This window comes from Lactuca saligna, chromosome 8 (assembly GCF_052625555.1).
Source record: "Lactuca saligna cultivar CGN05327 chromosome 8, ASM5262555v1, whole genome shotgun sequence".
Lineage (NCBI taxonomy): Eukaryota > Viridiplantae > Streptophyta > Magnoliopsida > Asterales > Asteraceae > Lactuca > Lactuca saligna.
This window is the reverse complement of record NC_136424.1, coordinates 87289088-87302847: the sequence shown is the minus strand read 5'-3', so window position 1 is coordinate 87302847 and position 13760 is coordinate 87289088. Positions and strand designations below refer to the sequence as shown.

The 13760-nt window shown below is 32.7% G+C and overlaps 2 protein-coding genes across 3 annotated transcripts; both read right to left on the bottom strand.

The window, feature by feature from the left end:
* Positions 1–3186: 3186 nt before the first annotated feature.
* Positions 3187–4536, bottom strand: LOC145011950 (putative protein phosphatase 2C 43). The gene is made up of 3 exons (XM_078970696.1): positions 4123–4536; positions 3811–4032; positions 3187–3745 (listed from the first exon to the last, which is right to left on the bottom strand). The coding sequence occupies exons 1-3, from the start codon at positions 4480–4482 to the stop codon at positions 3383–3385; spliced, it is 945 nt and encodes a 314-aa protein (XP_078826822.1). The 5' UTR covers positions 4483–4536; the 3' UTR covers positions 3187–3382.
* A 4023-nt stretch (positions 4537–8559) lies between these two features.
* LOC145008533 (uncharacterized) lies at positions 8560–13434 on the bottom strand. 2 transcript variants are annotated; one of them, XM_078967119.1, is made up of 6 exons: positions 13321–13434; positions 12342–12603; positions 10275–11729; positions 9717–10183; positions 9187–9638; positions 8560–9105 (listed from the first exon to the last, which is right to left on the bottom strand). In XM_078967119.1, exons 3-6 carry the CDS (start codon positions 11709–11711, stop codon positions 8633–8635), a joined length of 2829 nt encoding a protein of 942 aa, XP_078823245.1. In that variant the 5' UTR covers positions 11712–11729; positions 12342–12603; positions 13321–13434; the 3' UTR covers positions 8560–8632. The 2 variants fall into 2 exon arrangements, with proteins under 2 accessions (XP_078823245.1, XP_078823246.1); XM_078967120.1 differs by lacking the exons at positions 12342–12603; positions 13321–13434 and having other exon boundaries at positions 10275–11922.
* Between the last annotated feature and the right edge of the window lie 326 nt (positions 13435–13760).

Sequence of the window (13760 nt, the reverse complement as noted above, 5' to 3'; positions counted from 1 at the left end):
TTCAACTCTTGAAGAGGAGGTGATTGTAAGAAAATTCCTTAATTCGGTTCCAAAGAAGTATTTGCCCATTGTAGCTCCCATTGAACAATATTCCGATCTTGAAACTATGACATTTGAAGAAGCGGTTGGAAGGGTTAATGCTTATGAAGAAAGGCTTCAAAGTCTTGAAGAAAAATTTAAAGAGCAAGATCAACTCACGATGGCAAGTGAACAAAAATATGGTGAAAGTAGTGTACCCAGAAGAGGTCGTGGAAGGAACTTTGAAAGAGGTGAAAGGGGTCGAGGAAGAGGAAGAGGTCGAGGTGACAAAAACAGCTTCCGGTGCTTTAACTGTGGAGACTTTGGGCATGTTAGCTATGAGTGCACTAAGTGGGATGAAAAAGACAAAGAAGGAAACTTGATTCAGGAGGAAGAATCAGCATTGCTTTGATGGAAACTAAGTCGAGATTAAGGGGGTGAATGTTGATCTTTTAATCTTGACAGGTTTATTTTAGTATTTTGGTTTTTTGTTATTTAGTAAAATAAATTGAATGGGTCTTGAATAGGTCATGTGGACCAATTATTAGTGCTAGAAAATGGGAACACGTGGGCTTAGTAGTCCCTTTGTTTGAGTTTGATTTGTTTTAGTTCTGTTAGGGTATGTAGGCTATAAAAGCCTTTTATTTTCTGAATAGTAAGAGCAGTCGTTTTAGAGTCAATAAATAACTCTCGTTCTTCTTATTCTCTCACGTATTATCAAATATTTTGTCGATTGTTGCTGCAGTGAAGTGAATATAAAGGGCGTGATTCCAACACCCTCATCATTAACGAATTTTATATTTAATTATAGTAATATTTCTTATAATTAATGCTTTTCACATTTAATTATGGTAATAATTGTGATTAATTAATACTTCTTATATGTACCCTTATGGTACATATTAGAAAATCTCATCCATTAATTATTCAGTGTAAGAATCAAAATAAACTTTGGAAAAATAACTCCCATTATAAAGAGGTTGGCTAAAAATACACCTCAATTTTCCATTTAGACAACATATTTGATTTTTAAAGTTTTTTTATTAGTTGAATATGTATTTTTTTTTTTTTTGAAAAAATAAATTATAAATATTTATTATTGATTTATTTTTAATAAAAGTGTTCTAACAGGATCAATTTAGCAACAGCCATTTATATATAAATATATTGTTAATGTCGCATATATCGAGTTTTTGACTAAAATGGAGTTATTTAAAAGAATATTTACCAATCTAGTGTATTTTCAAAAATATTTACCAAACTAGTGTTTTCTCATTTTTCTTGTATTTTTTAGTTTTTCTTGCTGTTTTTATAAAGCAGTTTTTTATTTTTTTTCTTTTATTTCAGTTTTTTAATGTTTTTTTTATCAAAAAACCGATGCATCAAAACCGAATCACATATATAAAATAATAATTAAATCCTAAATTTATATTATAAAGCCATTTTGTAAATCTTAGATCAATTTATAATATAATAATAAATTGATAATGGATGCTTAGTTGATTTTGTTGTAACATGGTAATACACATTGTCAATTAGCAGAAGATAAGTTTTGCTAAAGACATCAACTTCTTTTGCTGCCTAAATAATCTTGCACAAACACAAAGTCGAAAACTAAATTAAATCCCCACTAAACCTGTTTTTAATTTCATCAAAAAAGTTTAGGATAAATTCAAATCATCATTAGAAAAAAAAAAAAAATGTATAACAGAAAGCCGGAGGGAAGGAAAAACAGGAAGGGTCAAGGGGTGATATCTTTTGAAAGTGTTAGAATGTCGATAATGAAAACTTAAATCTATGATCGAAGACAAAAAATAATATATACTACTGTTAGTAGTATTTTTCAATAATGTGTATATAATATGAATTTAGAATTTAAATATTATTTTATATATCTTTGCTGTGGTTGGGTTTTGATGCATTTAGGATTTTAATATTATTTTATATATGCATCGGGTTTTTGATAAAAAAAAATATTAAAAAACTGAAACAAAAGAAAAAAATAAAAAAAGTTGATTTAAAATAAATAACAACAACAAGAAAAAAATAAAAAATACAAGAAAAATGAAAAAAACACTATTTTGGTAAATATTTTTAAAACTATATCAGATTGGTAAATACTTTTTTGAATAACCCTATTTTAATAAAAATAAAAATAAAAATAAAAAAAAAAAAAAAAAAAAATCTCCGCATATATCATAATTCATACTTTTAAAAAGAGAATTGGAGTGGAAATTCGTATTTACGGACCGGCCGACAGAATTGGAGTGGAAATTCTTATTTACGGACCAGCCGACCGTGGGATAGTGAATTTGATTCCACTTATTTCTACTTTACATAACATTACACGTGCATTGCCACGTGCCCGCTTATCCAACACGTGTTGAACATGCATGTTCGCCACTTCATTGAACCTTCTGTTATTATATATACTACAGATGTCCATTCCTCTGGCTATTGTGACGCTTACACGGTAACCAAGCAAAACTTTGTTAGCCGGGAAGGAAACGGCGGCAAATAGCGTCGTGTCGGGAGAAGGCGAAGGGGGTGTCAGAGAACGTTGAGTGATCCAATCAAAAAGGACATGGCTACAAACTGACTCAACTCCGGGATGACGTCCTTCATGAGTTGAAGCCACGCAGCAAATTGGAATTTCTGCCTTGGTTTTGTTTGGGAAAACTGAAAACTGCCCATTATAAATCCAAGGGTCTAACTAACCTAGCCAATTCTTCCTATGTAAACAAAACGAAACGTTGATACGTTTGCCATTGATTAAACGATGTAAACTGATGTCCTATATACTTTGTTTGTTTCATAACATTTGTATAGAAAAGTTGTTTTTTTTTTTTTTTATCAAAATTCTTTGGATAACTTGGAGAGGTTGTCCAATACTTTCTGGACTTTCTAAGTTTTGTGATTCTTTCCTAAAATGTGCTTGAAAGTTTGCAGCCACTTGATTTATTATGTTTTCAAATTTTTGTTGATGTTCATTGTTGGTTCAGGCTCCACAAAACACACACACTAGTCCCGTAAATATGTATGTGAAAGTAAATTTGCAAAATGGAACCCGATTGATTATAAACGTCTACATCTTCCTATATATTAAACAAAAACAAAGTGCATCTATTTGTAGTAAATAAAGAGCTGAATAATAGCTATCATCCATGCTAAAGTGAAGCCACTTATCCTTTTTATTTTCCACAAAACCCCGTCAAAGATAGGACCAGGTTTGGATTACAACAAATCCTATTAACCCAACATTCATTTCAATATGAAAATCTAGTCATCGTTGTTTATGGACTTAGGTAATCAAAATGAGAAATTGAACATGTACTATGAGTAAAATCGTATATATTCGTTCCTGTCAATTAGATGCACCTCCACCGCCTGAACCACTTGCTGCACCCCTAAAACTAGTTGCTACTCCGGTGCTTGGAGGACTAGTTGCTACTATAATGCCTGGATTAGGCGCCTTCCATTCTACTCTGTAGGTTTTGTTGTACTCTGATTCCTGAATTTCTTCATACGCCTTTAGAGACACGAATTCCTTAGTATTGCCTCGACGATGAAACAAACGTTGGTCAATAAAAATGACCACAACTGAGATGTCGTCATACATCGGAAGTGATCCCTCATTTTCACCCACCATTGCTGTTGATGTTATCTTTTCTGCTAGTTTGTTTGCCGCTACGTTTAATGCTTCTCCAATTAGTATTTTTGCTATTCCCTATATTAATAACATTGTTAAAACCAATCTAATACTTAAAAAAAATAAGAAAATAAACAACTCACAGAGTGGGAGTTGTTGTGAACAATCTCTACAGCCTTGTCGCTGCTTATGTGGTCCCAGAATCCACGCGAGCCCATTATCACAAACATGTCGTCCTCTTCTATATGTAGTCTCTTTACGGTGGGTATTGATTTCAAAAGGGCTTTGTTGATAGGACGCCCCTCAAGGCGATCAGTTGCAAATTCTGGAAATTTTAGATACAGATCTCCTATGGAACCGGACACCTAAATGCAAAAGTGTTAGAAAATTTGTAAATTAACAAATAATTATAATTAGATTAAAAGTTAAAAAAATAAAAATAAAAAAAACTTAACCTCACTCAAGCCCCTGATTCTCCATACTCCATTTCCATCTGGTATTACAATGTCTTCTTCATTTGGATTCTGATGTTGGATTTCTTGTCTTACGTTTTCAATATTCACGTTGTCTTCGTTAGTGAGTGGAATGGTTATTGCTTTCCTCTTGAATCTGCCAAGCTTAACCTTGCGGCCTATTACCGCTCGAGAATCCCCCAGGTTACAGACGAACAAATCATCGCCCCACAGCATACAAACCAAACAACTCGTGCCCACTTCAAACATTGAGTGGTCACCTTCATTAGTCGTCCGCACAAGCTGGACGAATTCATCCTCAATTTGAGAGAAAGCGTCTAAGAAGGTTTGTGGAGTAAACATGTGAAGTCCTCGTAAAGAAAGACCTGCAAACAAACAAGAAAGGGAACCGACATTATTCCGTACGACAGATAGTGTGATGATTTGATTTATGTGCCAAAATCAATATATTACGAATCACGTATCTTTTTATTATATGCTTATGCTTATAATTTAACAACAATAGCAATCTAATTTTATTTTCTTAACGATACTATAATAAATAGTAATGGTATATTTTATAACTTTCAGGCCACATATCCTATAAGTATGGACTATGGATAAATAAAAGGGAATTCACAATGTAAGTTAGAATCCTACAAAAGCTGCACTTTTTTATTTTTTTTTTAAATGCGATGCACCTTGTCACTTTTTAGTTTTTACAAATTCCAAGTCACACCAACAAAGCAAAACATAAAAATAATTATAATTTTATGTAGATGCATAAATAGTCAAACATTGTTTATGACTAAAATATTCCTGCTAACCAACAAACAACTAATTGTATTACTTCCTGAATATGATTGATTACATTACTTTAACTAACTGTAAATGATGCAAGTGGTAAATTCGAACCAACCCTCTGTACAGGTACGTATATAATGATGTTGTATATACGATATTTTTCTGTAATTTCACATATCAATAAAATTAGCTCACGTTACTTAAGTGTATTACTAGCCTATATATATATATATATATATATATATATATATATATATATATATATATAATTAAGAAAATTATGTATCGGGCTATTGTCAATTTGCCATCGTTCAATAAGACATATCTTATATTTCACTTTTCTACTCTCTTCCTAAGTTTTTATAGATTTCCCTATAAATAATCTTTCTGAAACTTTTTATCCACATATCACTTCCACCAAGCATTTTAAATCAAAGTGAAATTTCAATTATACCCCTCCCTCATTCAATATTCAATTGAATTCGGGGTTTTTTTTTTTGGATCTGAATCTAAATCATTTGTAGATACATTATTATTTACAAAATAACTTTTTACTATCATGTTTTTAATAAACTAATTTAATAAAGTTTTATAATTTTTTAATTTTCTATTATCATTTTTAATCATCAATATTCTTTTTCTTTCTTACCCATAATTTCTGTGGATTGTAACCTAGTAAATAAATAAATTAAATGAACATCTTTTATCACATGTCACTTTCTCCTTTTTGACACATACATGTAATTTTTTTAGCATTAAAGAGTTATTTTATTTTCCCATGTCATTTCAATATTTATTTCATTTTCTTTTTTTTCCACATCATTAAATTAAATAAGAGACACCATTAAAGTAATTAATGATCCAATTGATAATGCCACCTAAAATTTTGGTGATTCGTATTTTGTACTCTATTAACATTAATAATACTCTATAATTATAAAAAGAGTTTTATATGATTTGCTTAAATCAAGGAATTAGTAGATGAGTATTTTCCAAAATAATTATATGGTATTGGCCGTGCTATTCTTTTTCATATGGAATCCTTTATCTACTTTTGTTGTCTTGGATCTGTAAAATAGCTTCGAATTAAAATTTTAAAGTAATCGATGCATTTTAGGGTCCGCCTCTCTTATCTTTGTATGTGTTCCTGTCACCACTCAACATCATATTCTTATCCCCTAATTTGGCACCTGAGTCTCTTTTGTTAATGAAACATTCATTCCTATCATACTCACCAGAATATATATAACTAAATAAGCCTTTTTCTTTTGAGATTTCATGCTCAAATGATATGTTTATTCATTTTATTAATTAATGTTCACGGAAGATGAACGTTTTGATGGAACTCACATTAGCTTTTTCTTTTTTTGTTATTAATGAATTATTGCAGTATCGTTGTAACATTTGGTTCTGGAGTCCTGTAATCTTTAGTTAGTGGCATATATTGGGGGTCCTAAGCAGGCTGTAAATGTAGTCACATCTGGTGTCTTCTTTATCATCGATCATGTTGGACTATTTGATCTATCTTTATTCATTTGTGGGTGCCTTGAATTGGAAGTTTTCAATTTTACAATGATACCCTTAACATATAAAAAAAGTTAGGGGTAGTTTTTTCATTAACAAAATCATACAATACGATCTTGCATATCTTTTCTCTTCAACTGCAAGTCTTTAACTTTTCTTAAAAAAATGGAGAATTCATTTTTTTTTCTTTTAAATTCTCTTCATGTTGTCCTAAATCACTCTCTCTTATTTCTAACAAAATTACAGATGTTGTAATATAGTTATTTAGTTATATATGAACAATAATATAAATAATTATAATGTTATCCATTCTTTACCCTCTTCAAAAGAACAACCAAGGTAACACTCCTTTCCATGCCATTTGTGTGTATAACAAAGAATGAACTTTCCTAAAATGAATTGCCAAATTTGGTAAAAGTATCTGAATTATCAATTATGTAATTAAAACTTTAGTATACCAACGAATAAAAGAAAATATGCAACAAATTAATGTTTTGTCATTCTTTAGTTTTAGGAATCAATATTTCATGTTGTATTTTTTTAAAAATACAAACACGATATAGATTCAAAAGACCTTAACATTGAAAATTAATTTTAGATAAAAGAAAATTTAATGTTATGTCCAGGGTAATTGTTTATGTACTACTAAATTTCCTTTGATTGTCATTTACTTTTGGGAAAATGACTTGTAAGGGTAATGATGTTTTACCCGTGTTCACATTATACCATTAACGTTTTTTTTTAACACAAAATACCATTAAAATGTTTTTTCTGTACATACTTTACCATTGTTAACCGGATACAATAGGTATCCCGGTAATTTATTTATTAAAAAAAAAAAAAAACAAATTATGTGGAAAATACGTGGCTCACCCCTCTCCATTAAACACCCTCACCCTCACCCTCAACACCCCGTTGTGTAATTTTCTCAGTCGAAGTTGAGATCGATCATGGCTGGTCCATCTAATGCTTCCTCCTCCTCTACGTACACCTCCAACACCAGATCGAAGAAAATCAAGTCAAAATCGAAACTTGATTTTGCAAATCCCTGTGATTGTGGCTACCCTTCTCGTATCTGGACTTCAACGACCAAAGATAATCCTGGAAAAGAGTTTAGGGTTTGCCCTAATTCAACGGTATGTCGGGTTTATTCTATATGTAGTAAGGTCTTTCAATAATTTTCGTATATTTGTTTTAGGATAACCCAGAAATTAAATGCAAATTCTAGGAATGGGTTAATGAAGAAGATACAGTCAACAAGAAGAAAAGAGATGAAGTGAGAGCACAATCCTGTGAAGTAAGGGCACAATCTTGTGAAGTGAGGATTGCAATTATGGACCATGATTTCAATATTTACAAAAAGAAGACAGATGAAGAATTTGATAAGATAATTAGAAAAATTAGCAGTCTCAAAACATATGTAATTGTGTTGTTTATGTTGTTTGTAGTATCACTTTTAAGGGCATAAATGTCAAATTGTAATCGGATATTATGGTTGTTTTGCTGAATATGATTGAATGAACATGTTTTGCTGAATACGATTGAATGGACATGTTTAGCTTAAGTTTGAATATGATTTAATCTTAAGTACAAACAACATTGAATGAGCATTCATGCATTGTCTTATTAGGGTAATAATGTGCAAAATGTTACCCCTGTACAAACAACTTTGCAGAATTTTACCTCTTAATGTGCAGAAGGGCATAATGGTCAAAATGAAGGGCATAATGGTAAAAATATGATTTAATGTGAGTAATGGTAAAAATAACTTTGCAAACAACTTTGCAGCATCTTTTGTTTGAATATGATTTAATGTGAGTAATGGTAAAAATAATGTGCAGAATGTTACCCTTGTACAAACAACTCTTGTACAAACAACTATGCAGAATCTTGTGTTTGAATAATGGTCAAAATGCAGAATCTTGCAGAATTTTACCTCTTAATGTGCAGAAGGGCATAATGGTCAAAATGAAGGGCATAATGGTCAAAATGAAGGGCATAATGTGCAGAATCTTGTGTTTGAATATGATCTAATGTGAATAATGGTAAAAAATAATATGAAGGGCATAATGGTCAAAAACAAGGAATCATATGTAAAAGCAACATTGAACGATGTAGATTATATTTAAAGGGTAATAACAAACAAAAGCACTGTTTTTAATGTGCAGATTTACATCAAAGGGAATCATTCCAGTGTAACAGGTTTATTCACACTTAAACCACATCCATCCTTGGTGTTGACCACCCTACTTAATGCCACTTTAGTGATCCTCTCTGAGTATTTCCTTTTCCTCTTCAATGGTTGTGCTCTTTGTTCAACTTCAACAACGGGTTGTGCAGCAGGTTCCTCAACAACAGGTCCATGAACTTGGTCCTGATCAGGTTCATGAACTTGTTCCTGATCAGGTTCAACAACAGCTTCAACTTGTTCATCAGGTTCAACAACAGCTTCAACAGCTTCAACAGCAGGTTCAACAGCAGGTTCAACTTGTTCATCAACTTGTCCCTGATCAGGTTCATCACCATCTTCAGCCAGCTCTTCAATCTCAGATTCATACTCATTTTCAACTTCATCCATCTCTTCAATCTCAAATTCAGACTCATCCTCAACATCAGGAACATGTTTACCCTTCTTCTTTTTGGCTTTAGTACTTGGTCCTACATTAAAATTTATAATGCATTAATAGATAATACTTATATTTTTTTTGGTAAATGAATGATACTTGATATGAAAAAAACCTTCTTTGGACAATGGACATGTTATTTTGTTGTGTCCTGGTTCTCTACAGATGCTGCATTTTGTAATAGCCCCTTTCTTGCTAATAGTATGACGACCTTCTTTTTCTGAAGCAGCCTTCTTCCTGTTGACTTTAGGTCTGCCAGGTAATCTTTTACGTTTCGGGGGCAACATAGGTTGACCTTCCCAAGATGGCCACATTTCACTTCCATTTAAAGGATTAATTGTATACTTATAGCAATTTCCAAACATTTCTGTTGTGAACCAAGTTGCCACATAGTCTTCCACATTCTCATTTAGATAACTAATAGCAGCCATGGCATGTATACATGGTATACCGCTTAGTTGCCATCCTCTACATGCACATGTTCTTTGGTTCAAGTACACAGCATAAACCTCATGTACTGACCTCACCTCAAATTGTTGCACTCCACTGGGAATTACATACCAATACCTATAAAATAAAGGAATATAGTATAAAATTAGTACTTGGGAATTACATGCCAATACCTATAAAATAAAGTATATATACCTTAGATGTTTCCTCTTGTCCACTATTTTCTTTCTAATAGATGGACATATGGCTAGATTCCATTTCTGCCCCTTCAATCTTTTACAATACATCCTATCCATCACAAACCTCCTAATTTCCTCTAACATTGTTATAATCGGCTTTTTCCTAGCATGCACAATTGCAGCATTAAAAGATTCACAAATACCATTCTCAATGGCATCACAAGACCTGTCCAATACAAAAAAAGCCCTAGACCAGGATTTTGGATCTCTTTCCATCAAGTGATCATATGCTTGTACATCAATCGCCCTAATCTCTTTCATTAAACCTTCAAACCTCTGCACAGTTGTGGCCTTTGCAGCCCTCCAAAACAGCTTCCTATATGCAGCACCCTTAAATTTTTTCTTGAAATTAGCATAGACGTGCCTAGCACATTGCCTATGCTCAGCATCTGGTACTCTTTCTTTAACAGCCTCAATAAGACCCTAAACATGCAACATAAACATAACATTAAGATAAACATAACATTAAGATAAATAAAACGGTAACCAATTAAAAAACAGTTAGGATAAATACCTTGTGTTGGTCAGAAAGTAAGGTTAATCCTGCCCCATTTCCCATGTTAATGTCCTTAAGTAGTAAGTTTAGAAACCACTTCCAAGTTTCTTTGTTCTCAACTGCAACTACTGCCCAAGCAATGGGGTAAATATGGTTGTTAGCGTCTCTACCTACAGCTGAAAGAAGCTCACCTCTGCAAATACCTTTTAAAAAGCAACCATCTACACCTATAACCCTCCTGCATCCTTCAATCCAACCATCCTTTACACCTTTGATACAAACATACATCCTAGAAAAATAAATTGTGGAATCAGGCATTGTATCCGTCCCAATTTTCACTGTTGACCCTGGATTAGCTCTTAATATCTCAGCTCCATAACTCCATAATTTTTCATAATGTGTGTTCAAACTGCCTTCGATCTCATTAAGTGCAAACTTCTTTGCATTCCTGCATTGTCCAACACTAACCTTCACATTGAAAATTTCCCCAACTTTATCCCTCATTTCCCTGCAACTCAATTTGGGATTTTCTAAAATATCATTAACAAAATGTTTCCCTATCCATGAGTAAGTAACAACTGACCCAAACTTGAAGGTTCTAGCACAGTTATGCTCATTACGTAAGGACTTAATTTGGAATGACTTTTCACTGCTCATCCAAGTAGCCCATAGTCTAAAAGGACATGCTGCCTTTCCTTCACTAGTTTTACAACACCTGACTAACAACCTAGTTTTATCATTTTTTTCATACCAAAGGTTAAAACCGTTTGCTACTGCATAGTTTGAGACAAGCTGTTTAAGTTCTTGAGGGTTACAAAACCTCATACCAAGGATGGGTTGCATTGTATCCCATTTCTGAGTTGAGTCATGATAAGGGTAAATTGGGGCTTCTTTGGTTCCATTATCTGAATCATCATCCTCATCAACAAACTCATCTCTAGGGACAACATTAATATAGTTAAGAAAGGGATCATCAGATTTAGTCAATGGTATTACCTCTCCATCGGGTTCATGATCAACAGATAGAGCATCAGACATGACCGAGTCTTTATCTTCATCAGAGCTTTCACTATCAACATTTTTTTCTTCCTTTTCTTCCTCTATCCAGTCAAGCACCGAATCGTTGTAGTGATCAATATATACATTAATCTTTCCCTCGTTACCATGTGCAACATCAAGAAACCTCCTGTAGTCATCATCGTTTTTCAGTGGTGTCAACCCATCACACATTGACTTATGCTCAAGACAGTAGTAGACAACAGGACACTTCCCCTTTGTGACATCCTCAAGAACATGAATGAACTCCTTGAAATTTAATCCACCAAAATCGACATCTGTAATTGACGTTTTTTGATTCAGGTAGTATATAAGATGAGGAATGGGGGAAAACATTCCATCGTAATGAACATCTACTTGAATGTAAGTTGATCCTTTTGCATTAGATGGACCAGCCATGATCGATCTCAACTTCGACTGAGAAAATTACACAACGGGGTGTTAGAGGGTGAGGGTGAGGGTATTTAATAGAGAGGGGTGAGCCACGTATTTTCCACATAATTTGTTTTTTTTTTTTTTAATAAATAAATTACCGGGATACCTATTGTATCCGGTTACCAATGGTAAAGTATGTACAGCAAAAACATTTTAATGGTATTTTGTGTTAAAAAAAAACGTTAATGGTATAATGTGAACACGGGTAAAACATCATTACCCTTACAAGTCATTTTCCCTTTACTTTTTATATGTAACTTTTTTCTATAAAACTATTGTTGTTATCATATGACTATTTATGTCACATAATCAATACATTATCTTATTATTTAATGTTACTATTATATATTTTTGAGTAAATTACACTAGTGGTCCCTATGGTTTAGAGTAATTTGCACGTTTGATCCCTAACTTATTTTTTTAACTCGGAAGGTTCCTACTATTTGTTTTTGTAACAAAAACAAACAGTAAGGACCATGCACGTAACGAAAACAAATAGTAGGGACCTCCCGAGTTAAAAAAATAAGTTAGGGACCAAGCGCGCAAATAACCCCAAACCATAGGGACCATTCGTGTAATTTAAAGGAAACTTACGGATTATACGTGTGAAGAGGTGGCGATAGACGTAATCTGAAGCCAAACTGCCGCCATGGCCGTCATATATGCCAGCATAGGTGGCGTTCACGCCGATCTCCACTTGGCTAAAATCATGTTTATCCATATCCCCCTGTGCAACTGCATACGATAAATCTCCAAAAGTATGTTTTCGAAGATCCTCAGACCATAACCCATCAAACCGATATTTCTCTTTGCCCTTCAAAAAAAATTTCACCCACTGCATCTTTGATCCTCACTACTTCAGTAAGAAACAATAAAGCATTAGATACAAATAAAAGAAACACAACCATATCATAGTTTCAAAACCATCGATTTAAATTTGAATGTGAAACTAAATACATGTATAAATCAGATCAGATACCAAAACAGATAAAATTAACTGTTGAACTTTAACGAAATGATAGAAGAAAGTTGAACAATTAAGCAACAGATTCAAGTATTTGAAGAATATGTTAAAAGGAACCAAAGAACGCAAAGACCTCAAAGAAACAACATCATAACAACTATGTGATTCGTGTCTATTTTCGTATGGAATTGAATGTGATTCTTTCTTTTGGACTAATTTTCATTCCATGGTGGATGAGTTTTTCCTAATTTCGTGATGCACTGGAATGATATATTAACTAAATGTATGTTTCAATCCACTTCAAATATGATTGCATATAATGGAATTTTAATACAAAGGAACTAAAAACCCTACAAAGTTTAACGTGAATCAATGAAATGCTCAATAGCAGGTAGCAAGAACAAACAAGAAAGATGAACTGACAGCGTATTTAGAATGAAAAAGAAATAAGAACCCTAGAATAACATCGAATGAATGAAATGCTCAGATTTTGAATGCAAAATAACTAAAACCCTAGAAAGTAAATCCGAATCAATGAAATAATCAATAGCAGATAGTAATGAATCGTGAGTTGTCGTTTTACATTTAGAACAGCAAACAGAAAGATACCTGAGAATCGATTTTGAATGCAAAACTGAAGCTCTCGAATGAAAATGTCAAGTTTAATCAAATGCGCAATACCAAACCAAAAAGAGATCGTTCGTTTTTGAAATACAGCACCAGAGAGAGAAAGACCGAAAGAGTGAGAAAGAAAGACCTTAGCACGGATTTTGAATACAGACAAAAAAAAATGGTTATAAATATTTTATTTTCATTTTCTTTTTCTTTATTAACAAAAACTATTAAAGTTTTTCGGAAAACTTATTTTCACATAGGAACTGGTTATTTACTTCACATTTTCTACCATTTAATCAAAACGAATAGAATCATACATCATCAATATGGTTATTTACTTCACATTTTCTACCATTTAATCAAAACGAATAGAATCATACATCATCAATATCTTGTTATCTAAAATAAGCATTGTTTATTAGAAAGTGACAACT